At 43.9% G+C, this 23,860-nt stretch overlaps 1 protein-coding gene across 1 annotated transcript; it reads left to right on the forward strand.

Moving 5' to 3' along the window:
* The first annotated feature begins 2,163 nt into the window (after positions 1 to 2,163).
* Positions 2,164 to 23,064, forward strand: POLR1E (RNA polymerase I subunit E). The gene is made up of 12 exons (XM_059073265.2): positions 2,164 to 2,344; positions 2,912 to 3,015; positions 4,226 to 4,302; positions 5,957 to 6,042; positions 10,070 to 10,128; positions 10,908 to 11,052; positions 12,776 to 12,883; positions 13,514 to 13,610; positions 15,347 to 15,480; positions 20,584 to 20,665; positions 21,439 to 21,570; positions 22,725 to 23,064. The coding sequence occupies exons 1-12, from the start codon at positions 2,269 to 2,271 to the stop codon at positions 22,882 to 22,884; spliced, it is 1,260 nt and encodes a 419-aa protein (XP_058929248.1). The 5' UTR covers positions 2,164 to 2,268; the 3' UTR covers positions 22,885 to 23,064.
* Positions 23,065 to 23,860: the final 796 nt, after the last annotated feature.

Raw genomic sequence — 23,860 nt, forward strand, 5'->3', positions numbered from 1 at the left:
AAAGCAAAGATGTTCAAAAAACTGATATGAAAATGTTAAAAGAACTCAGAAACCAGCTTATGGGGTTCCCACTGGCCCAATCTGGGAAAATTTGAACTTAAAACTAAATGAAGATAGTAGCAGATTCGATTCTATTGAGTAAAATAGGAATCCACAAGTCCATACTGATATAAATAAATAAATAAGTAGGAAGTGTGATGAACAGGATACTTTCTAAGTCTATATGTACCTGCCCACAAAATGCTTATTAATTACAAAGGGAAAAGAATAAACTTTACAGTGGAGAAGCCTGGTTAATACCACTTTAATAAAGTGATCAAAGTTACTATAGCCAGTAATGGGACAAATCGAAATTGTCTACCACCTGACATGATACAATGAGAACAGCGTCATATCTGTAATATTCCTGCCAAAGATGCATAAACTGAGACTAATCACTTGAAAACATTAGATAAAGCCAGATTGAGGGACATTCTACAAAATAACTGGCCTATAAACTTTAAAATTTAAAATTCAAAGTCAGTGAAGAACTGTTCTGGGTTGAAGGAGACTACAGAGCTATGACAGCTAAATGCAACATGTGGTTCTGGACAAGATCTTTTGCTATAAAAACATTACTGGGACAGTCGGTGAATTTAAATGGGGCACGATGATTATATGGTAGTAATGCAGCAATGTTAATTTCCTGATTTTGATGGATGTATTGTAGCTATTTAGGGATGTTCCTGTCTGTAGGAAATACTATACATGATTTTCAGGGGTGATGGGGCATCAGGTTGGTAACTCATTCAAAAAAGTTCAGGGCAGGGCTTCCCTGGTGGGGCAGTGGTTAAGAATCTGCCTGCCAATGCAGGGGACATGGGTTTGAGACATGGTCCAGGAAGATCCCACATGCCACGGAGCAGTTGAGCCTGTGTGCCACAACTACTGAGCCTTCTCTCTGGAGCCTGCGAGCCACAACTACTGAGCCCATGTGCCACAACTACTGAAGCCCGTGTGCCTACAGCCCATGCTGCACGACAAGAGCAGCCACCTCAATGAGAAGCCCGTGCACCACAACAAAGAGTAGGCCCCGCTTGCCACAACTAGAGAAAGCCCGTGTAGCAACAAAGACCCAATGCAGCCAAAAATAAAATAATTAAAAATGGATTTCTATTAAAAAAAAGTTCAGAGCAAAAAAAGTTCTTTGCACTGTACTTGCAATGTTTTTGTAAGTTTGAGATTGAGTAATTAGAAAAGTGACGTGCTCAGGCAAAGGGGAGCTCAGGTGTTAAGGTTATTCGGATCATTTTGGAGGTATGTGTGGGGGAGAGGATGAGTCTCGAAAGAAGGCAATTTGGAGAACAGAGATTAGTCAACACGGTTCTTTCCCTTCAACAGTATTTGCCTTTGACTGGGCAAAAGGGGCCCTGGCTTGGGTCCATGCTCAAAGGCCCTGCAGGCCCTGCTTTGACCCTCCTTTTGTTCTAATAACTCCCCATGCAGGAGGGAGGGTCGAATCCACAGGGATGAAAGGACATGCCCATCAGATTAGGTTTCCCTTCTAGTTCACCCCAGAATCCTTGAGCCTGCTGGGCCTCTCCCCCTGGTCCATCCTCGGAGGGTTGATTGAGCCACAGTATGTACGTCTAGACCCGAGAACTGATCATGTTGCTGTTTACAGGATTGTGGACCAAGTTTTGGGGCTTAAGGACTGATGTCCAGGTGTGTGGAAGGAGGTCCTGGAGAATTGCTGTTCTCTGCGAGTCGCCACATTTAGCTGGAGCTCAAGGATTGCCTATCAGAGAATTCTAAATTTGAACTCGGACTTTCAGATCTTAGTAAGACATATTTACACCGTAGTAGAGACAAACCATACCCTTCCTAGACAGGGCTGAGGAAGAAACCCCACACAACGTTTAGGCAAGACTTGCGTGCCCTGCTCACTCTACAGGTACACATCCTGAAATGCGCAGGCCGAGTGCTGGGCCAATCAGGTGCTGCGCCTTGGAGAGGCCGGCGGAGGAGGGAGCGGGACAGGGTGTGGATGGAGACCACGCCTCTCCGCGCGGAGGGGCGTGGCGAAGAGTGGGCGGGGATGGCGCTCAGAGCTCAGGGAAAGAGCGGGGCGGTGCCTGCTGGGGGCGGAACCACGCGTCTCTGAGCGTGCAGGGCGGTGCCCGGCGAGGCCACGCCTCTTCCTGCCCGGAGCGTTGCTTCCGCGTGTGCTTAAACGCGCTACTGGCCACAGCTGTTTTAGCTCTTGGGCTTGGCGTCTGGAGAGGCGAGATGGCGGCGGAGGTGTTGCCGGGTGCGAGGTGGCTGTACTGTGGAGAGCCCGACGAGAGCCAGAGAGCTCTACTGGGTAAAGACTGCGAAGCTGGAGCAGAGTTTCCCGTAACTTTCTCCCCTTCCGTCTCGGTACCGCTACAGCCCACCACTTCCCACATCCGTCGGGTGCCCGTTCCCAGCTGGGCCAAGATCCCTTATAGTCTCCCCCGCTACTTGGGGCTCGGCCAGGGCTCCTCTGTCATCGCACCATCTTTCTGGTACCACCTCCCACCTGGATGAGGAAATCCCAGTTACCCCCTCTCCAGGGCTGTATGTACCCAGGAGCCCGTCATCTCCTCACCCATCAAGTCTCACACCTGCTCCATTTCCTGCTCTCTACTGGCCAGGGATTCCCTCTGTCTTTCTAGATTTGGCCGAGGTCTCCTCAGTCAGCCCCATTCCCCTAGTTATTCCTTCCTGTCAGAGCCCCTCCCCAGCCCCTCTTCCCACCTGGACCAGGACCTCTTCAGTCCCCCTTTGGGTTAGGACCTGGGGTTCCTTGCCATACCCATTCCTCCAGTCACTCCCTCCTCTTGACAATCCATTTTCTCCCCACCATATTCTTGTGCTCTCATCTCATTCTTGGGCTGCAATCTTACAGTCCAGTTCTCCAATGGGAAGCTACAGAATCCAGGCAACATGCGCTTTACCTTGTACAAGAGCAATGACTCCACAAACCCCAGGAAGAGGAGTCAGCGGATCCTGGTAAGTGCTGCCGTGGCCAGTCGCCTCCACTCTTCAGGCCTCAGGAGGCCTCCTGGGTGTGGGTGGAGGTAGGAGGGAGTGAATGGAGAAAAGTGGGGATAGCAAGTGAGCCTTTGAAGAACTTTGAGCCCCAGCAGGCTGGGGTGTGGGGACAGGTTCCACTGAGTTACACACTTGTGGTGAAGTGCTGGCCTTTTATCCATTTGTTCATTCAACAAGCATTTATTGAGCCCCACTGTGGCCCTGGGCTGAAAGCTGCTAGGGAAACAGCTAAGTGAGAGCTGGCCCCACTCTGAGGGAGCTCGGACTCCAGAGCAGCGTTTCCCAGTCTCAGCACTATTGACGTTTTGACCCAGATAATTCTTTGATGTGGAGACTCTCCTGTGCAGCACTGGATATTTAGCAGTTTTCCGGGCCTCTACCCATTAGCTGCCAGGAGCACCTCCCAGTTGTGGCAAACAGAATGTCAGACATGCCTAGATATCCCCTGAAGGGTAATTCCCTGGATTGAGAACCACTGCTCTAGAGAGGTGAGAACTGGATGTGAGGGACACTCATACAGAAATAGATAAAGCTAGGGTCCCTGGGAGAGAGAGTACAGAGCAGGGCAGAGTGAGTTCAGTCAGTGAAGTCTCTCTGCTTGCTAGAATGTCTTCCTGGGGGAGGGTTCATGGGAGCTGAACCCTGAAGGATGGAGGAGGGTTTAACAGCTGAAGTTAGTACTCCAGGTGAAGAGGATAGCCAGGACAAACATGGGGAAGCAGGAAAGCTTGGCTCTGATTGAGGAATGAATTAACCATTTCCATGGTCCTGAGAGCATATAAGGAGCAGTCATGATAGAGGAGAGCAAAGAGGTTCAAGAAGGGCTTGGACTTTGGGGTTGCCTGCAGAATCATTTTGTTGCATGCCTCTAAGTGCTGAGAGCCCCGGGCCCATCTTCCAAGTCCTGTGGTACAGCTCCCCCAAGAACTTCTCAGACCAGCTAGAAGCAAGCACTACCTGGGACTTTTCAAAAGTCCTCTTGCCTTTCCCCCAGGGATACCCCAGATTCACTTAGCGATAGGGAGCTGGATCATCTCAAGGAGGCTCTCCTTCTGATCCACCTGTGGTTTGGATTCTAAAGCTTCTGCAAACATGGAAAAGGGAGTCAGGATATTTACTATCTTTCAACATTGGTTGTAATGGAGCTTCCCCTCCCTCTACATTTTAGGCAGCTGAAACAGACAGACTTTACTATGTGGGAAACAATTTTGGGACTGGAGCCCTGAAATGCAACACTCTCTGCAGGTAGGGACAGGGGAAAGGAATTGTGGGAAGTGGTGGGGGGTGGCCCTGGCACTGCTCTTCTCTGTCTTTATTTTAGGGGCAGTGGGGGAAATCTAGAGAGATTTACCCAGTTCCTGTGTTGCCAGACCCCGGGGCCCTCACACCAGCATACAGACATTCCTGAAATTGAAAAATGACTTACATTTGTTTAATTTCCTGAAAACCTCATTCATTTGTAATCTTAAAAAAATTTTTTTTGTAAATAATTTATTTTTGGCTGTGTTGGGTCTTTGTTGCTGCATACAAGCTTTCTCTAGTTGCGGTGAGCGGGGACTGCTCTTCATTGTGGTGTGCGGGCTTCTCATTGCGGTGGCTTCTTTTGTTGCAGAGCACGGGCTCCAGGCACACAGGCTTCAGTAGTTATGGCACGCAGGCTCAGTAGTTGTGGCACACGGGCTTAGTTGCTCTGCGGCATGTGGGATCTTCCCAGACCAGGGATCGAACCCATGTCCCCCGTTGGCAGGCAGATTCCACTGTGGCACCAGGGAAGTCCCCCAAATTTTTTAAAATTGAGATATAATTGACATATAACATTATATTAGTTTCAGGTGTATAACATAATGATTCAATGTACGTATATATTGCAAAATGGCCACTACAGTGTCTAGTTAACATCCACACATAGTTACAAAATTTTTTTCTTGTGATGAGAACTTTTAAGACTTACTCTCTTAACAGCTTTCGAATATACGCTATAGCATTATTTTCTATAGTCACCCTGCTGTACATTACATCTCTATGACTTATAACTGGAAGTTTGTACCTTTTGACCACCTTCATTATTTCTGACCACATCATTAACTTGCAATATTCTTTGCTCATAACTATCTTGTTCCCGAAAGGCAGCTGCCTCCACTAATTTGGAATGTGTGATCAATAGGCCAGAGTTTACCAGAAGTCTGCCTTGGGACTAACTACAAGAAAAGGATTTGGTAGTGTCTGAGGCTCCAGAATTTCTGTCTAGCTCTGGAAAGATTACTGACTTGGGGCAACTCTGCCCTTTACTGACCCCCAGTCTACTCCTCGGTACAGTGAAGATTGTCCAGCCTGAACAGTCTTAAGTGTCAGGGGTTGGCATAATGCAGTGTCCTTGTGAAGGTAACCATCAGTGAATCACAAACAAGCCCCTTTCAGGGTTCCCCCTTAACCACCCTGATAGAAGTCAGATTAGTGTGTATATGCTTGAAACTTTTAACTTTTATCATCCCCTTACAAAGATTTTCTAGTTTAAACTGGTCTTCTCATAATTACCAAGGTTTTACTTGTCTTTGCCTCCATATAATTTATACGTGCAGTAAATTCTAGTGTTTAATTCTAGATTCTTATATTCCAGAAGGGTTTCCCACTACAGCAGTGAGCCCAAATGTGATCAGCTATAAGAATCACCTGGTGGCTCCCCGCTGCTGCCCCCGGAGCCTCTTCATGAACCCTTTCCTCTTTTCCCTCCCCATGCAGAGAATTGCTGCTGTAGGGGATTATTGTTATTCATGAGCAAGTGATGTCTTCCTCAGGTGTATTGGGGCAGAAAGAAGGTTGAGAACTTCTAAAAGGAGATTGTATAAATAATACCTTTTGAATAATCCATTGTCACTGGTATTATTCCTTCTTTATTCAGGCACTTTGTGGGAATTTTGAACAAGACCTCTGGCCAAATGGAAGTATATGATGCTGAATTGTTCAATATGCAGCCGCTGTTTTCTGGTAGGTCCTAGTCATGAAGGCTCAAAGAAATGCTGAATATTTTAGGTTTCCTGGATGAGTCGGTTTGACTTTTTGATTTGTAAAATACATTTTGTAGCTATTTTTTCAAGGTTTTTTTTTTTTTTTCTCATTTGAAAAAGTTTTAAAAGTGCTTTTACTCAGCAAATATTTATTGATGACCTACTGTGCTCCAGGCACAAGTTAGGGGCTGTGAATATAGCAAAACAGATCCTGTCCCTACAGTGTTTATAGACTTAAGATCAGGAAACTAATCTTAGTTCAAGCAAGTTGAACACTGATCAGAGCAGAGTATTGGAGGGCATACATGATATTCTTTTCCATCGAGGGCCTTTCTTAATTTTTAATTGTTCTAGTTGGGGTAGAGGTTTAAATTTTTTTTAAAAAGTTATTTATTTAATTTATTTATTTTTGGCTGTGTTGGGTCTTCGTTGCTGCGTGCAGGCTTTCTCTAGTTGCAGCGAGCAGGGGCTACTCTTTGTTGAGGTGTGCAGGCTTCTCATTGCGGTGGCTTCTCGTTGTGGAGCATGGGATTCAGTAATTGTGGCACACAGGTTCCGTAGTTGTGGCTCGCGGGCTCTAGAGCGCAGGCTCAGTAGTTGTGGCACACAGGCTTAGTTGCTCCATGGCATGTGGGATCTTCCTGGACCAGGGCTCAAACCCATGTCTCCTGATTGGCAGGCGGATTCTTAACCACTGCGCCAGCAGGGAAGCCCTGGAGTAGAGGTTTTAGAATCTCTCGTAGATGATAGAAGTTGCTTATAGGTTGGACAGTAACTTCCAGGTCGATGCAAAGTCTCTACTTTCTAATTTGGGAAGAGATCCATTTTCTCTGTAATCCACTGGGAGAAGTTACAGTACTTCTCCACTTTGGCATTTTAGAATGTTCAGGGCTAGAGTGGGATCTTCCAAAATGATAGATAAGAGGGTCAAACTCAAGGGGCTCCTGTTCCTAAATCTTAAATACTGAGAACCATGGTAGGGGAGGGAGTTAGATAAGGATCATTAGGATCATTGTGAATCTGCTCAATACCTTCAGAGGCATTAGTTCTAATAACTTCACTCTCTCAAAGCAGTGGTCTCAGCCCTTTTGAGACTCTCATAAGGACCTGGACCTACCTCCTAGAAACATACGTAATTTACAAAAAATACGAGATTTTGCATATAATTTTAAAGGGCTCTTGCATCCCAAAGCCCAGCTGTGAATTTCCTAGGGGTCCATAGTCTCTAGTTTAAGAATTCCCTGCTTTGCAAACAAATATAACTGCATATAAGTTATCCTCCAAATGCTCTTCTGTCTTCTGAGAAGGCAAAGAAAATTGTTTATTAATTTGTTGATTAAACACATTTTTGTTTTTACAAGTAAAAAATTTGTAAATATCGGTTAATTCTAACCAGCATATATCAAAAATACGCACATTTATTGGGTCCTTACTATGCTCTGGGCACTGTTCTAAGCACTTGAAATGCACTATGTCACATAACAACCCTGTGGGGTAGGTATTATATTCCTTTTGTTTAATCAATGATGAACCTTGCCCAGAGGCTAAATGACTTTGGCAGGATAGTACTCCTGGCGTATATGAGAGACCTGGGATTTAAATGTGGCACGGTCACTCCAGAGCTTGTGCTTCTGTCCACTAGATTATATTGTCCCTTACATGAATACTCTGTGGGAGATTACAGAGCTTCATGTAAATAATACATACCTCATGTTTATGCCTGCTTTTAGGTCTTAAAAAAATTTTTTTTAAACTTTTTTAAAAAATTGAAGTATAGTTGATTTACAGTATTTTGTTTCAGGTGTATGGCATATGATATATATGGCAGATTATATTCCATTATAGCTTATTACAAGCTATTGGGTACAATTCCCTGTACTATACAGTACATCCTTGTTGCTTATCTATTTTATGTATAGTAGTTTGTATCTGTTACTTCCATACTCCTTATTTGTACCTCCCCCACACCCTTAGTAACCATAAGTTTGTTTTCTATGTCTGTGAGTCTGTTTTTGTTTTGTTTTTTTTAAGTTTAATTTATTTTTGGCTGCATTGCGTTTTTATTGCTGCACGTGGACTTTTTCTAGTAGTGGTGAGCAGGGGCTACTCTTGTTGCAGAGCACAGGCTCTAGGCCTGCAGGGTTCAGTAGTTGTGGCACATGGGCTCAGTAGTTGTGGCTTGCAGACTCTAGAGCACAGGCTCAGTAGTTGTGGCACATGGGCTTAGTTTCTCCACGGCATGAGTGATCTTCCTGGACCTGGGCTTGAACCCGTGTCCCCTGCATTGGCAGGCAGATTCTTAACCACTGAGCCACCAGGGAAGCCCTGTGAGTCTGTTTCTGTTTTGTATATACATTCATTGGTATTTTTAAAAGAATGTTTTCTAATTAAATTATTTTTATACAGTTTTTAAAGGTTATTTTCCATTTACAGTCAATATAAAATATTGGCTGTATTCCCTGTGTTACACAGTATATCCTTGTAGCTTGTTTTATCCATAATAATTTGTACCTCTTACTCTCCTGTCTTTACATTGCCCCTCCTCCTTTCTCTTTCTCCTCACTGGTAACCACTAGTTTGCTCTTTCTATCTGTGAGTCTGCTCTTTTTTGTTATATTCACTAGTTTGTTTTATTTTCTAGATTCCACATGTAAATGATAGCATACAGTATTTGTCTTTCTCTGTCTGACTTATTTCACTATGTGTAGTACCCTCCAGGTCCATCCATTTTGTTGCAAAGGGCAAAATTTCATTTATTTTTTTATGGCTGGGTAGTATTCCATTGTGTATATATGTATAATGGCTAGAATAAACCAATATTTACAATGTTTTTTTACATATAAAAACAAAAATGTGTTTAATTAAGAAATAAATGAACAACTTTACATACATACACAATGGAATGTCCTCAGGGTGTGGTGGCCGCTATTACCTTGATATGGGGTGTGGTTGGTGTTGGGGGTCTAAAGCCCAAGGAGGGTGTGAGGTGGTCCTTCCTTTCTGCTCCATGACTGTCACTGCCTTGTCAAGGGCAGGGGTTGCTCCCCAGCTGCTAGACCCAGTCTTCTTCCAGGGGCTGGTTGGCCCAGATCCTGAACCAAGCTGTGGTGTGGAGTGAGCCCATGCAGACCTTCTCTTCCTTTCAGATCCCTCTCAGGGCGGGGTGGGGTGGGGGGTCCTGACCCTACTACCTGGTAATCTTTTTTTTTTTTTTTTTTTCTTTTGCGGTACGCGGGCCTCTCACTGTTGTGGCCTCTCCCGTTGCTGAGCACAGGCTCCGGACGCGCAGGCTCAGCGGCCATGGCTCACGGGCCCAGCCGCTCTGCGGCATGTGGGATCTCCCCGGACTGGGGCACGAACCCATATCCCCTGCATCGGCAGGCGGACTCTCAACCACTGCGCCACCAGGGAAGCCCCTGAAATCTTTCTTTTTTTAAAAAAAATTTAATTTATTTTTTTATACAGCAGGTTCTTATTAGTCATCCATTTTATACACACCAGTGCGCTTTGGTTGTATAGGAATTCTTCTGCCGGTTTCCAGTTAGTTTTTCGTGAGAATTGTTCCACATGTAGATATATTTTTGATGTATTTGTTGGGGGAGGTGAGCTCCAGATCCCCCTCTTGATCCCTCCTCCTTAGGTCTTTTACAAGGAGGGCAGAACTGTATACTGGGAGGAGCGGAGGACTTGGTTTCTAATCCCATCTCTGCATTGCCTGGGGCAAGTCATTTCACCTGGAGGCCTCATGTTTCCTTATTTGTGAAATTAAGGGCTTGGATCCGATGACCCCTTCACTTGACTTTAATTTATTCTCCAAATCCTCTAACTGTATACTGAAGCTTCATACTAAATGTTCACAGTATACACTCATGTTAAGCTCTGGGAAGTCCTGTAGTAAAGAAATCTGTTTTTCTTAGATTAACTGTTAAACAAATATTAAACACTATTACGGTCTGTAGGCCTTAACAGTTTGCTTTTTTTCTTTGTTTTTGTTTTGTGTTTTGTAGATGAATCAGTTCAGAGTGATTCGACACTAGAGAGTCACACCAAATCATTTAGAGAAAAGGTAAGTATGACAGAACTAAGATGTGAGACCTAAAGCAAGTTCCTTCCAGGCCTTGGGTTGCTCCCAGTAAAATGAGCTGGTTGAACACAGGGGTCTTCCTAGCTGCTCCCAGCTCATTCAGTCTGTGGTTCTTTGGACAGTTCCTAACTGCACAGGCCTCCTTGGCCTCACAGACTGCAGACCTCCTCTCTGGGGCAGCTATACACAGCTCTGTGCCAGTGTCTGGAACTGGTTCTCTGGGCTGTAGCATAACACTTATTTTCAGGATTTAATCCAAGTTTGTGAAAATATTGGAAGCTTGGAAACTTCACATCAAGACAAAGTAAACTTTAGGATTTTCAATGTAGAAGCTCCCTACAAAGGTCATCTCACCCCAGGATGGCAAACTGATTGAATCTCCAGTGCTGCCTGGAGGGGAGTGAAGCTGTCTTCAGGCTCAGAGGGATAGTGAGCTATCTATTAGTAATGTCTGTTTTTGGTGTAGGATTGGAAAACCGGTAAGCTGTGTGCGATTTACCAACCCTAATTCTAGTCTTTTTATTTTACAGGTGAAAACACTATTGATTTATAAATAGCTCATTACAGTTTATAAAGCAAGTACTTCAGATCTCTTAATATCTTTTGGTTCTTAAAACAAGCCTATGAGGTAGTTAGGTATGAGTCAGCCCAATTTACAGAAGTGGTATTAATGGCTCAGAGAGGCTGTTTACCCGTAGTCACACAGCTAGGAGTAGCAGTGCTTAGCCCGTTCCCAGTGACCAAATTTGTCTTTTGCACAGATGGATTCTTGCATTGAAGCCTTTGGTACCACCAAACAGAAGCGGGCTCTGAACTCCAGGAGAATGAACAAAGTTGGCAGTGAATCTTTGAATAGTGCAGTGGCTAAAGCTGCAGAGAGTATAATTGATACAAAGGGTGTGACTGGTAAGCAGCTGGAACTTGGGGTAAGAGGCTGCTGGTAGAAACAGCTGTCCCTCCTCTTGAGATCTTTCACCTGCCCCACAGATGGAAATGATGGGAGTTAGGGCTGGATTCCTTCCTGCTTCTCCCTGAGGGCCTTCTTAGGAACAGACTCTGGAAATCATAAGAAACATCTGACATGGCCTGCTTTCAGTGAGCTCACAGTCGAGTAGACAAACATGGGAATGGTTATGTGCCCTCTGTGTCCTTGGTGCCAGGGCTACAGCCTGCAGGGCATAGAAGAGGGAGACGGCCTCAAGTCTCTGTGAGTTACAGGGAGGTTTTAGTCAAAAAGGCTGATGTGATGATGATAAGCTAGCCTCTAGAGACACTTTGAGGTCACTGGATCTTTTTTCTTTGTTCAGCAGCTTGAGTATTTTATTATTTAAAATGTGTAATGTGTTTATTGTTCAAATGCATTATAAGAACATAAGAGAAAGTTATATATATATATATATATATATATATATATATATATATATATGAGAGCAGTTTTTCTATTAAAATGGAATTTTAGTAAGGTTTAGAAAATCTTTCCATACCCGATGATTATATATTTTCCTATGTTGTCTTTCAGTACTTTCACAGTTTAACTTTTTACATTTACAATTTAATGATTTTTCTTGGTCTATGGTACAAACCTAATTTTATATTTTCCAAATGATTAGCCAGCTGTCCCCAACTCCATCCTTTCCTTTTGTAAAAAATGATTTAAAAAAATCATCTGTATCATTTTACCACAATCTTGTGTTCTTGCTCATCATTCTGACTGGCTATTCTTGTAGCAGCATCAGGTCCTTTTGATTGTAGTAGCCTCACCTTCCAGTTTGTTGTCTGATAGGGCAAATTTATCCTCCATCCTTATTTTTCACAGATGTACTGGTTATTGTAGCATGCTTGCTTATTTATTTATTTATTTATGGCTGCATTGGGTCTTAGTTGCTTCATGCGGGCTTTCTCTAGTTGTGGTGAGTGGGGGGTAATCTTCATTGCAGTGCGCGGGCTTCTCATTGCAGTGGCTCCTCTTGTTGTGGAGCACAGGCTCTAGGGTGCGCAGGCTCCGTAGTTGTGGCGCACGGGCTTAGTTGCTCCATGGCACGTGGGAACTTCCTAGACCACAGCTCGAACCCGTGTCCCCTGAATTGGCAGGCGAATTCTTAACCACTGCACCACCAGGGAAGTCCCGTAGCATGCTTTTTTTTCCCAGGTGATCTTAAGAATTATTTTGTCAAGTTCTCTCACAATCCAATTGGGATTAATATGGGGAGAATCAGCATCTTTATAATATTATGTTTTCCCATCCAGGAACATAGAAACATGTCTCCATTTAGTCAAAGATGTCTCAGTAAATTTTTCAATTTTTTTTTGTTCAGTTTACTCTCAGCTACTAAAGGACATTTAAAAAGAAAAATAATTCACCCATTTTCCCATCATTCTACAAGACCAACTATTACAATTTTCCTGTTTTCCTCTCTGTTCTTGTCTGTGTGCATACTTAATTCTTACATGGTTATTCCTGTGTGATAGTTAGCTTTATAATTTGATTTTTCGTTTTCACTGACAATATGTGGAGTTCAGATGAGGGGGTTCTGGGCGACGATGATCTTGAGTGCACGGGTTGCAGAGTGTTGAGGAACTTGAAGCTGAGCAGGGTGACACTGACACTGACTCTTCCTTCATTGAAAAGCCCTGGTCAGTGACGCCATCCATGATGACTTGCCGGATGACTCCCTCTACCTCCCTCCCTGCCATGCTGATGCAGCCAAGCCTGAAGATGTGTATAAATTTGAAGACCGTATCCTTCTTGTGGGAGAAACGCCACCTCATTTCCCAGGTTGGGATATGCGCACAGGAGTGGCATGGCCAGGCTCTCTGAGGGTATCAGTGGTCCTGTGATACTCATAGAAGCTCGCCCCAGACTCTTGCAGTTGCCCTAGCGCTATTGCTGGGAAGTCAGCAAGGCTTCCTCACTAGCTGAGGCACCTGCTGCAGCAGTGGCCTCTCAGGCCTTGGGATTCAAACCCATCCCTCAGCAAAATGCAGAATGCCCACAGTTTGGCCCTGTGGGGGTCACCTTCCATGAAGAGTCAAAATACGACTTTTAAGTTGGCCAGTGCCCAAAGTCTAGGGCAGACTGATTTTATAAAGAAGGGTTGGAATGTAGAGTTTCCGTATTTGTGGTTCTAGTCAGATGGAAAGTGCCTGCAGTGGCTTTGTGATAAGAGAAGGCAGAAAGCCCAGGCAGGCAATGAGCTCTGGGCTGGGAGTCTGGAGAACTGAGTCCTGAAGCTCTGCACGGACATACTGTGTAATCTTCCCCTCTCTAAGCCTCAAATTTTCCCATCTGTAAAATATGGCTGATATAAGATGATCTAGCTAGTTGGATGTTTCCATTTTGGAGAGGTTGTTCTTGACCTATAACTAGTTCTTTCCCCTGCGGAGTATGACGCTCTTAAGAGCCCATCTGAAGCTTTCAGGAATGTCACCTCAGAAGAAATACTGAAGATGATTGAAGAGAACAGGTACCCGACTTGGGCAGATGGAGTGTCTCGGGAGTGATTTTGGGACACAACAGTAGTCAGACATGAAGCAGACCTTGGGTGTTAGTCAGTGAGGATATACGTCTGTTCAGCATTTGAACATGAACTAGCTAGTGTTTTCTCAACTGGTTGAGCTCCCAGGCCTGTTGTCCCAAGGCTGTGGATGGCTTTCAAAGGAGAGAATTGGCCTCTGAGTACATGGAACCTGTGACTGGGCAGAGGGTGGTGAGGCCTTGTAGTCTGGGGCTGGAACTGGAGCTGACCTGTATCGGTCCCCCCACCCAAGCCGATGTTATGCTGTTGCCAATTGTCACTGATGGGGCCCAAGTGCTGGCCTGGGAGTAGGTGCCAGCTGAAGTGATGGTTTATCTGTGGTGATGTGCTGAGTGAAAGTTAAATTATGTTTTTTTTTTGTTTTTTGTTTTTTTTTTATGCGGTATGCGGGCCTCTCACTGCTGTGGCCTCTCCCGTTGCGGAGCACAGGCTCCGGACGCGCAGGCCTAGCGGCCATGGCTCACGGGCTTAGTTGCTCCGCGGCATGTGGGATCTTCCCGGACCAGGGCACGAACCCGTGACCCCTGCATCGGCAGGCGGATTCTCAACCACTGCGCCACCAGGGAAGCCCTAAATTATGTATTTTAAATATAGTATATTTTAAATCAGAGATGATTTCTTCTCCTCCCTTTGCCCCCCCCCACCGCTTTTTGGCTTTTAAAACAGCTTTTTAAAAAATGATGATGAGGTTTTTTTGCTTTTGAGTTTTTTCTTTTAATAATTTTATCTTGAGAAAATAAAAAGTTGTCAACCCTAGGTTGGTCCCCCCAATTTTCGTTTGGAAATTTTACTGGTCAGTGAAATCCAAAGTCTTGGAAAATACATGTTTTTCCCTCTCTCCAAAGAAGTGCTCTTTACTGGTTCTTCATTGTCTTAATGTGATTGTGGCTCAGGGGCAGGTGCAGGAATGAGTTCTGGGCTGGGAGTCTGGAGAACCATGTCCCCATCTGCCTGATGGACTGTGTGATCTTCCCCTGTCTGAGCCTCAGTTTTCCTATATGTAAAATGAGGCCGATGCAAGATGATCTTGAAGAGCCTTCTATCGCTGCGAGTTCATGATCCTGATAGTGGTAGAACAACAGTATGTAAAAATAATAGCCAACATTGATGGAGCTCCTACATGTGCCAAGCACTGCTTTCCTTGTCTCATTTAATCCACAAAAACCCATAGGACAAGAGTACTATCATTGGCCTTAATTTACAGGTGAAGAAACCGAGGCAGAGATGTTCAGAAGCTTGCCCAAGCCACTGCATAGCAGAATGGGGGTTCAAACCCAGATAGTTGAGAGGCTGTGCTCCAGACCGCCACATTAGGATTGGGCCCACTATGGCCGGAGTGCCGAGTCTGGCCCGTTGCCTGTGAATAAAGTTTTATTGTAACGTAGCTTCAGTCATTTATTTATATGTTATCGATGGCTGCCTTTGCATTACCATGGCAGTGACCATGTTGCCCACCAAATGTATAATATTTGTTATCTAGACCTTTACTGTCCGTGCACTAAATCATGGTCCTCCTATTATAAGGAGCTGTTTGGATGGCCCTTCCTCAGCTGTTGACTGTGTACCAGGTGTGAGGGGTGCCTGCTGTTTTCATTGTGAAGGAGTGAATGGCTCCTGACAGAGCCGGTCTTAACACATTCCTCCTTTTCCCTCCCTTGTTTTAGTCACTGCTCCTTTGTCATAGAAGCGTTGAAGTCTTTGCCATCAAGTGAGGAGAGCCGAGACCGCCAGGCCCGGTGCATATGGTTTCTGGACACTCTCATCAGATTTCGAGCACAGAAAGTGATTAAGCGGAAAAGTAAGTCCATGCTAGACATTTTTTTTTAAATTGAAGTATAGTTGATTTATATTATTAGTTTCAGGTGTACAGCAAAGTGATTCAGTTACATATGTATTTATACATACATATGTTCTTTTTCAGATTCTTTTCCATTATAGATTATTACAAGATATTGAATAAAGTTCCTTGTGCAAGGAACAACAACAAGGACACTAGGTCCTGTTGTTTATTTTATATATAGTAGTGTGTATCTGTTAGTCCCAAACTCCTAATATCCCTCCCTCCCCTCCCTTCCCCTTTGGTAACCATAAGTTTGTTCTCTATGTCTGTGAGTCTGCTTCTGTTTGGTAAATAAGTTCATTTGTATCATGTTTTTAGATTCCACATATAAGTGATATCATATGGTATTTGTCTTTCTCTGTCTGACTTCACTTAGTATGGGAATCTCTAGGTACATCCATGTTGCTACAAATGGCATTATTTCATTCTGTTTAATGGCTGAGTAATATTCCATTGTATATATGTATACCACATCGTCTTTATCCATTCATCTGTCGATGGACATTTAGGTTGCTTCCATGTCTTGGCTATTGTAAATAGTGCTGTGAACTTTGGGGTGCACATATCATGATAGACATTTTATTCTAGTTATTTTCAGTCTGTTATTTGTCTATAATTCTTAGACTAGCTCTAGTGAGAGAGGAAATGGACATGTCTTTCCATTTCTTTGTTTATAACTGTGTAACAGTGGGATTCTGATTGGTACTGCTGACATGCTGAGAGAACTTGCCAAGCCCTTTACTCAGAAAATAGGGTCGGGTTGGATTATACGATTGCTCAGAGCTAACATTCACTACTTCTGTGTTAGGCAAAGTTGAATATCCAGTCAAATCAAATGAACGTTTTAAGGGACAGTTAGACAAAGAGTTGTATGGGGAGCAAAATTGGCCTTGCTTGTGCAGGCTTGTGGCACGTTGTTGTATCAGCTATTTCTGACTGGGAGAGAAGTCAGTTTCTGCTGGTAACTCGTGCCACTGATCACCAGGGCATGGGTGGTGCCACCACACACTCACATCCACCCAGAGTCAGAAACCCAGAGGGAGACACCTGTGGTTTTAGGCATAAGGTGCATATGCAGTCGTGTTCCTGTGATTGGGCACCCAAGGGTCTGTACAGACACATTTTGTTCTATTGTGCTTCACTTTATCGTCCTTCGTAGATATTGTGTTTTTTTACAAATTGAAGGTTTGTGGCAACCCTGTGTTGAGCAAGTCTGTTGGCGCTGTTTTTCCAAAAGCATCTGCTCACTTTTGTGTCTCTCTGTCAGTTTTCGATAATTCTCACAATATTTTAAACTTTTTCATTGTTATATTTATTATGATGGTCTGTGGTCAGTGATCTTTGATGTCACTGCTATGACTCACTGAAGGTTCAGATGATGGTTAGCATTTTTCAGCAGTAAAGTATTTTTTAATTAAGATATGCACTTTTTTAAAATCATGGTTTTTATTCTTCAATTTGTTAATATGGTGTATCACATTGATTTGCGTATATTGAAGAATCCTTGCATTCCTGGGATAAATTCCACTTGATCATGGTGTATGATCCTTTTAATGTGTTGTTGGATTTGTTTGCTAGTATTTTATTGAGGATTTTTGCATCTATATTCATCAGTGATATTGGTCTGTAATTTTCTTTTTTTGTAGTATCTTTGGTTTTGGTATCAGGGTGATGGTGGCCTCATAGAATGAGTTTGGGAGTGTTCCTTCCTCTGCAATTTCTTGGAACAGTTGTTTTTTTTTTTTTTTTTTTTTTTTCTGTACGGGGGCCTCTCACTGTTGTGGCCTCTCCCGTTGCGGAGCACAGGCTCAGCGGCCATGGCTCACGGGCCCAGCCGCTCCACAGCATGTGGGATCTTCCCGGACCGGGGCACGAACCCGTGTCCCCTGCATCGGCAGGCAGACTCTCAACCACTGCACCACCAGGGAAGCCCTTTGGAAGAGTTTGAGAAGGATGGGTGTTAGCTCTTCTCTAAATGTTTGAAAGAATTCACCTGTGACACCATCTTGTCCTGGACTTTTGTTTGTTGGAAGATTTTAAATCACAGTTTCAATTTCATTACTTGTGATTTGTCTGTTCATATTTTCTATTTCTTCCTGGTTCAGTCTTGGAACATTATACTTTTCTAAGAATTTGCCCACTTCTTCCAGTTTGTCCATTTTACTGGCATAGAGTTGCTTGTAGTAGTCTCTTAGGATGCTTTGTATTTCTGCAGTGTCTATTTTAACTTCTCCTTTTTCATTTCTCATTTTATTGATTTGAGTCCTCTCCTTCTGTTGTTTCTTGATGAGTTTGGCTAATGGTTTTATCAATTTTGTTTATCTTCTCAAAGAACCAGCGTTTAGTTTAATTGATCTTTGCTATTATTTTCTTTGTTTCTATTTCATTTATTTCTGCCCTGATCTTTATGATTTGTTTCCTTCTGCTAACTTTGGGTTTTGTTTGTTCTTCTTTCTCTAGTTCCTTTAGGTGTAAGTTTATGAGATTTTTCTTGTTTCTTGAGGTAGGCTTGTATTGCTATAAACTTCCCTCTTAGAACTGCTTTTGCTGCATCCCATAGGTTTTGGATTGTCATGTTTTCATTGTCGTTTGTCTCTAGGTATTTTTTGATTTCCTCTTTGATTTCTTCAGTGATCTCTTGGTTATTTAGTAACGTATTGTTTATCCTCCATATGTTTGTGTTTTTTACATTTTTTTCCCTGTAATTGATTTCTAATCTCACAGTGTTGTGGTCAGAAAAGATGCTTGATATGATTTCAATTTTCTTAAATTTACTGATTTACTGATTTGTGACCCAAGATGTGATCTGTCCTGGAGAATGTTCCATGCACACTTAAGAAGAAAGTGTAATCTGCTGTTTTTGGATGGAATGTCCTATAAATATCAATTAAATCTGGTCTATTGTGTCGTTTAAAGCTTGTGTTTCCTTAGTAATTTTCTGTTTGATAATCTGTCCACTGGTGTGAGGTGTTAAAGTCCCCCACTATTATTGTATTACTGTCGATTTCCTCTTTTATAGCTGTTAGCAGTTGCCTTATGTATTGAGGTGCTCCTATGTTGGGTGCCTATATATTTATAATTGTTATATCTTCTTGGATTGATCCCTTGATCATTATGTAGTGTCCTTCCTTGTCTCTTGTAACATTCTTTATTTTAAAGTCTATTTTATCTGATATGAGTATTGCTACTCCAGCTTTCTTTTGATTTCCATTTGCACAGAATATCTTTTCCCATCCCCTCAGTTTCAGTCTGTATGTGTCCCTAGGTCTGAAGTGGGTCTCTAGACAGGACAGCGTATATATGGATCTTGTTTTTGTATCCATTCAGTGAGCCTGTGTCTTTTGGTTGGAGCATTTAATCCATTCACGTTTAAGGTAATTATCAACATGTATGTTCCTATTACCATTTTCTTAATTGTTTTGGGTTTGTTTTTGTAGGTCCTTTTCTTATGTTTCCCACTTAGAGAAGTTCCTTTAGCATTTGTTGTAGAGCTGGTTTGAAGGTTCTGAATTCTGTTAGGTTTTGCTTGTCTGTAAAGGTTTTGATTTCTCCATCGAATCTGAATGAGATCCTTGCTGGGTAGAGTAATCTTGGTTGTAGGTTCTTCCCTTTCATCACTTTAAATATGTCATGCCATTCCCTTCTGGCTTGTAGAGTTTCTGCTGAGAAATCAGCTGTTAACCTTATAAGAGTTCCCTTGTATGTTATTTGTCATTTTTCCCTTGCTGCTTTCAATAATTTTTCTTTATCTTTAATTTTTGCCAATTTGATTACTATGTGTCTCGACCTGTTTCTCCTTGGGTTTATCCTGTATGGGACTCTCTGCGCTTCCTGGACTTGGGTGGCTATTTCCTTTCCCATGTTAGGGAAGTTTTCGACTATATTCTCGTCAAATATTTTCTCACATCCTTTCTCTCTCTCTTCTCCTTCTGGCACCCCTATAATGCGAATGTTGTTGTGTTTAATGTTGTCCCAGAGGTCTCTTAGGCTGTCTTCATTTCTTTTGATTCTTTTTTCTTTATTCTGTTCTGCAGCGGTGAATTCCACCATTCTGTCTTCCAGGTCACTTCTCCGTTCTTCTGCCTCAGTTATTCTGCTATTGATTCTTTCTAGTGTATTTTTCATTTCAGTTATTGTATTGTTCATCTGTTTGTTTGTTCTTTAATTCTTCTAGGTCTTTGTTAAACATTTCTTGTATATTCTTGATCTTGATCTTTGCCTCCATTCATTTTCCGAGGTCCTGGATCATCTTCACTATCATTATTCTGAATTCTTTTTCTAGAAGGTTGCCTATCTCCACTTCATTTAGTTGTTTTTCTGGGGTTTTATCTTGTTCCTTCATCTGGTACAGAACCCTCTGCCTTTTCATCTTGTCTGTCTTTCTGTGAAAGTGGTTTTTGTTCCACAGGCTGCAGGATTGTAGTTCTTCTTGCTTCTGTCTGCCCTCTGGTGGATTAGGCTTGTGCAAGTTTCCTCTGGACATTGTTTTTTAATTTTCATTTTTAATTAATTATTGGACACTTTTTTTTAGACATGATACTATCGCATACTTAATAGACTACAGTATACTATAAACATAACTTATATGCCCTGGGAAACCAAAAAGTTCATGTGACTCGCTTTATTGTGGTGGTCTGGAACCAAACCTGCAATAATATCTCTGAGCTATGCCTGTACTCATGTTTTTCACTATTTGCTTAATTGTTATTTTCACATTCCAACCTCCCTTTGTTTCCCTCTCCCTGGGCTTTCTCCACAATCTGTTTTGCTTTCTAACATCTTTTGAACTCTGTATCTTTAGGCCTCACTGGAGTCTGCTTTTCTTTCCTATCACTGCCCTGTCATGAACATCTCTTGTGCACATATGGTCTGCAGGCTGAAGCACACCTGAGCACGTGTTCATTTGAAAGTGGCTGTTCTGTTTCACAAGCCCCTTTTTCTCTTCCCACATGCCTCTGTTTATTCCAGTGTCCCAACTGTTGTCCTCTTTTCCCAGCTCATAGGTAAGGTGTATCCTGAGAGTTTTGAAAGAAAACGATCAGACTCTATTTTGTCTTGTAGGTGCCCTGGGACCTGGAGTTCCCCACATCATTAACACCAAACTGCTGAAGCACTTTACGTGCTTGATCTACAACAATGGCAGGTCAGGGGGCTTGATTTCTCAGCTTCTGCCTGTAAAGGAGAAAGCAGGACAGGGAGGGTGGTGAGAGTGGGGAGGGGGGCTTGGATTGCAGTCTGTATCCACAGAGACACTGTGCTGAAGAGGGCACTGCCATTTGGAGGGCTCCTGGGGTCGAGTTTAGGCAACACTGTAGTACAGACTCTATCCCTTTGGGAGAAGCTCACGTTAAAGGCTCTGGGAAATCCTGTAACAAAGACTTCATGTCACATGCTTCTTCCAAGGACCCCTGCCTAATGTCCACAGAACTACTGTTGTATGGAGAGGTAGTGTTGCAGGAAAGGGCAGGCCAGTGGGATGACTTTGAGGAAAGCACCCCAAGCAGCACACCTGGGCTTCCTTCCTGTCACTTGCTTGTAGTGTGTGTCCTGCCCTGAGTGTGCTTGGAAGAATCATCAGCAGCTGAGTTTGGGATGACTTTTCCCAGCAGCCCTGCTGAGCAGGCCAGGAAGATGGGGAGGGTCCTCGCCAGTGCGAGGCTCTGACTGTGCCTGGGGAAGGTGCGGCCTTCTCTGTCCCCTTGGAGGGACACTGGCATTGGCTCACTGCTCCACTATGCGTGAAGGCTTGGGCAGCACAACGGGACAAGGGATGTTGCTCTAATTCCTTTTCTTCTCCCCTGGATGAGAAGACATTTTGAATGCATAAGGGAACAGGCTTGGATGTTTTTCCTTTGCTTTTGGAGAAATCATCTCAGAGTTTAATTTTGCCTCTCTTTTATTACCACTGATTTGCAGTTTGCGGAACTTAATTTCAGACTCTATGAAGGCAAAGATCACTGCCTATGTGATCATACTGGCTTTGCACATAAACGACTTCCAGATTGACCTGACGGTGTTACAGAGGGACTTGAAGCTCAGTGAGAAAAGGTGAGCACAAAAGAAGAAAAAGCTCCCTTAGGGCGCCTTGATGTAGTTCTGGTACTGCTGGAAAGCATGAGGCACTGTTGAGGGACCTGGGGACGTTTTCAGATGAATGAATAATTGATTGAATGGATGGGCAACCAGACATTACCGCATGCCTTCGCTTTGCTAGGCATAGTGCCAAATCTGTCGTAATAGCTCAGTGATGTCGCTAAGAAACAGTGGAAGAATCTTTGGTTCAGAGAAGTCAGTGACTTTCCCAGGGTCACACAGCCAAGAAGGGGAATAGTTGGGCTTCAAACCTGAGCCTTCCATCCCTGTGTAACTGAGCAACCTCCAGTCTCCAAGCTGCTGTCTCTGGGAAGAGGGACTCTGTATGGTCCCAATGGGGTAAACTAGGGGTGGAAATTATATAAGAGAACCCCAATTTCAGCTTAGCATAAAGCACTTTTCTCAGAGTCAGATGGAAGGAGCTGCCATGGGGTTGTCCAAGGCAAGGCAGAGCTGCAGTTTGGCAGGGATGTCACATTTGGGCTTCTCTGACCTGACTGGGAGGGTTGGCAGAGTTGGCAACCTTTAAGGCCCTTTCTAGCCCCGCTAGAAGGGATTCAGACTGAGTGTGGGGAGCAGAGCCTCCCAGAATGCTGAACCGTGGGGTATATTGGCCTTTGTCAGTGATTTAGGAGCCTCTGACCTCCAAGGACCCTGATGGTGTTTCTGGAGAGCCTAGGAAAACACCCTTATCTGTACTCTTCTAGCAGTCCAGAGAGGGATTATTCTGAGGGCTCCACAGATGGCATTCTCATGAGTAGTGAGTTTGAACATACAAGAGAAACAGATACTTGAAGTCTGTAAAATTCTAGCAAGTGCTTAATCCTTGCTACAAGAAGGAAACAGTTATCAGTAGGATCTAGATAACCTGGTTTTCCATCATTTATATAGGTACTTTCTAATGGCAACACATTAAAATGGGAATCTGATGGCTCTCGATGGGATCTTGTCTGCCTCTCTGCTGGGAGCTTTGCCCCTCGTGGCTATCTTGGGAATTCTGTCTTCATGGCCTGGAGCACGAATGTGCTGCCCCCTCCTGCCAAGCCTCCCTGAGCATTCGCATTGAGGAGACTCTCCATTTGTTTTATGTGTTTGTGTTTGTTCCTTAGGATGATGGAGATAGCGAAAGCCATGAGACTGAAGATCTCTAAAAGAAGGGTTTCTCTGACAGTGGGCAGGGAGGAGGATCACAAACTCGGCACCCTGTCCATCCCACTGCCCCCAGCCCAGGCCTTGGACCGTCAGTCAAAGCGGAGGAAAATCACCTAGAGGTGTGCTTTCCAGACAGAGCATTTTGGCCACATCATAGCCACTCCTTCTATCCATTTGCATTTTTGTTTGTAAAGAAAGGGATAAAGAAGCTGTGCTTTGGCACGGGTATGAAGCCAGAAGCCAGCATATTAGTTGTGCTGGTCTTAAGCAGAAACATAAAGTGTTGGCCCTATTGGACTCCATCTCCCTCCTTTGGTGTCGCTGTGGTTGTAAATGGCAGATGGTTCGTGTGTGGGATGTGGGAGGGTGGGCCTGGGGTAGGCGGAGGCAAAAGATCTCACAGGCTGAACTTTGGACCACATCTGATGGATAAAGGTTAATAAAGAAAAATGTGAAGTGCTGTGGAAGGCCCAGTGGAGGAGTACATGGTGAGGACAAAGCCCAGTAGGGCTGGAAGAGGAGGCTTGTTTGGGCTTGCCAAAACAGACTAATTTAGTTCCAGGCTGCTAAAACAGCAGAGCCAAATCAGAGGAAATGATTAATCCATTTGCTCTGCCTGGTTCAGGCCACACAGAGGGCAGGAGTCAGCTCTGAAAGCCACATTTTTTTTTTTTTTTTTTTTTTTGCGGTACATGGGCCTCTCACTGTTGTGGCCTTTCCCGTTGCGGAGCACAGGCTCCGGACGCGCAGGCTCAGCGGCCATGGCTCACGGGCCCAGCCGCTCCGTGGCATGTGGGATCTTCCCGGACCGGGACACGAACCCGCGTTCCCTGCATCGGCAGGCAGACTCTCAACCACTGCGCCACCAGGGAAGCCCTGAAAACTACATTTTTGAGGGGAGTGAATCAGTCAGAGTTCAGTACAGAAAACCAATGGTCCTAGATATTCTTAAGGAGAAAGGAGTTTAATACATGGATATAAAGTACTATAGAACTGTTAAAGGGTTGCAGGAGCGGGAATCAGGAGGTTGCTACTGGAACTGCTGAGTTCAAGAACAGAGCTGGGGTGGCCAGCCAAGCATGAAAGAAGCCAC

Source organism: Kogia breviceps, chromosome 8 (genome assembly GCF_026419965.1).
Source record: "Kogia breviceps isolate mKogBre1 chromosome 8, mKogBre1 haplotype 1, whole genome shotgun sequence".
NCBI lineage: Eukaryota > Metazoa > Chordata > Mammalia > Artiodactyla > Physeteridae > Kogia > Kogia breviceps.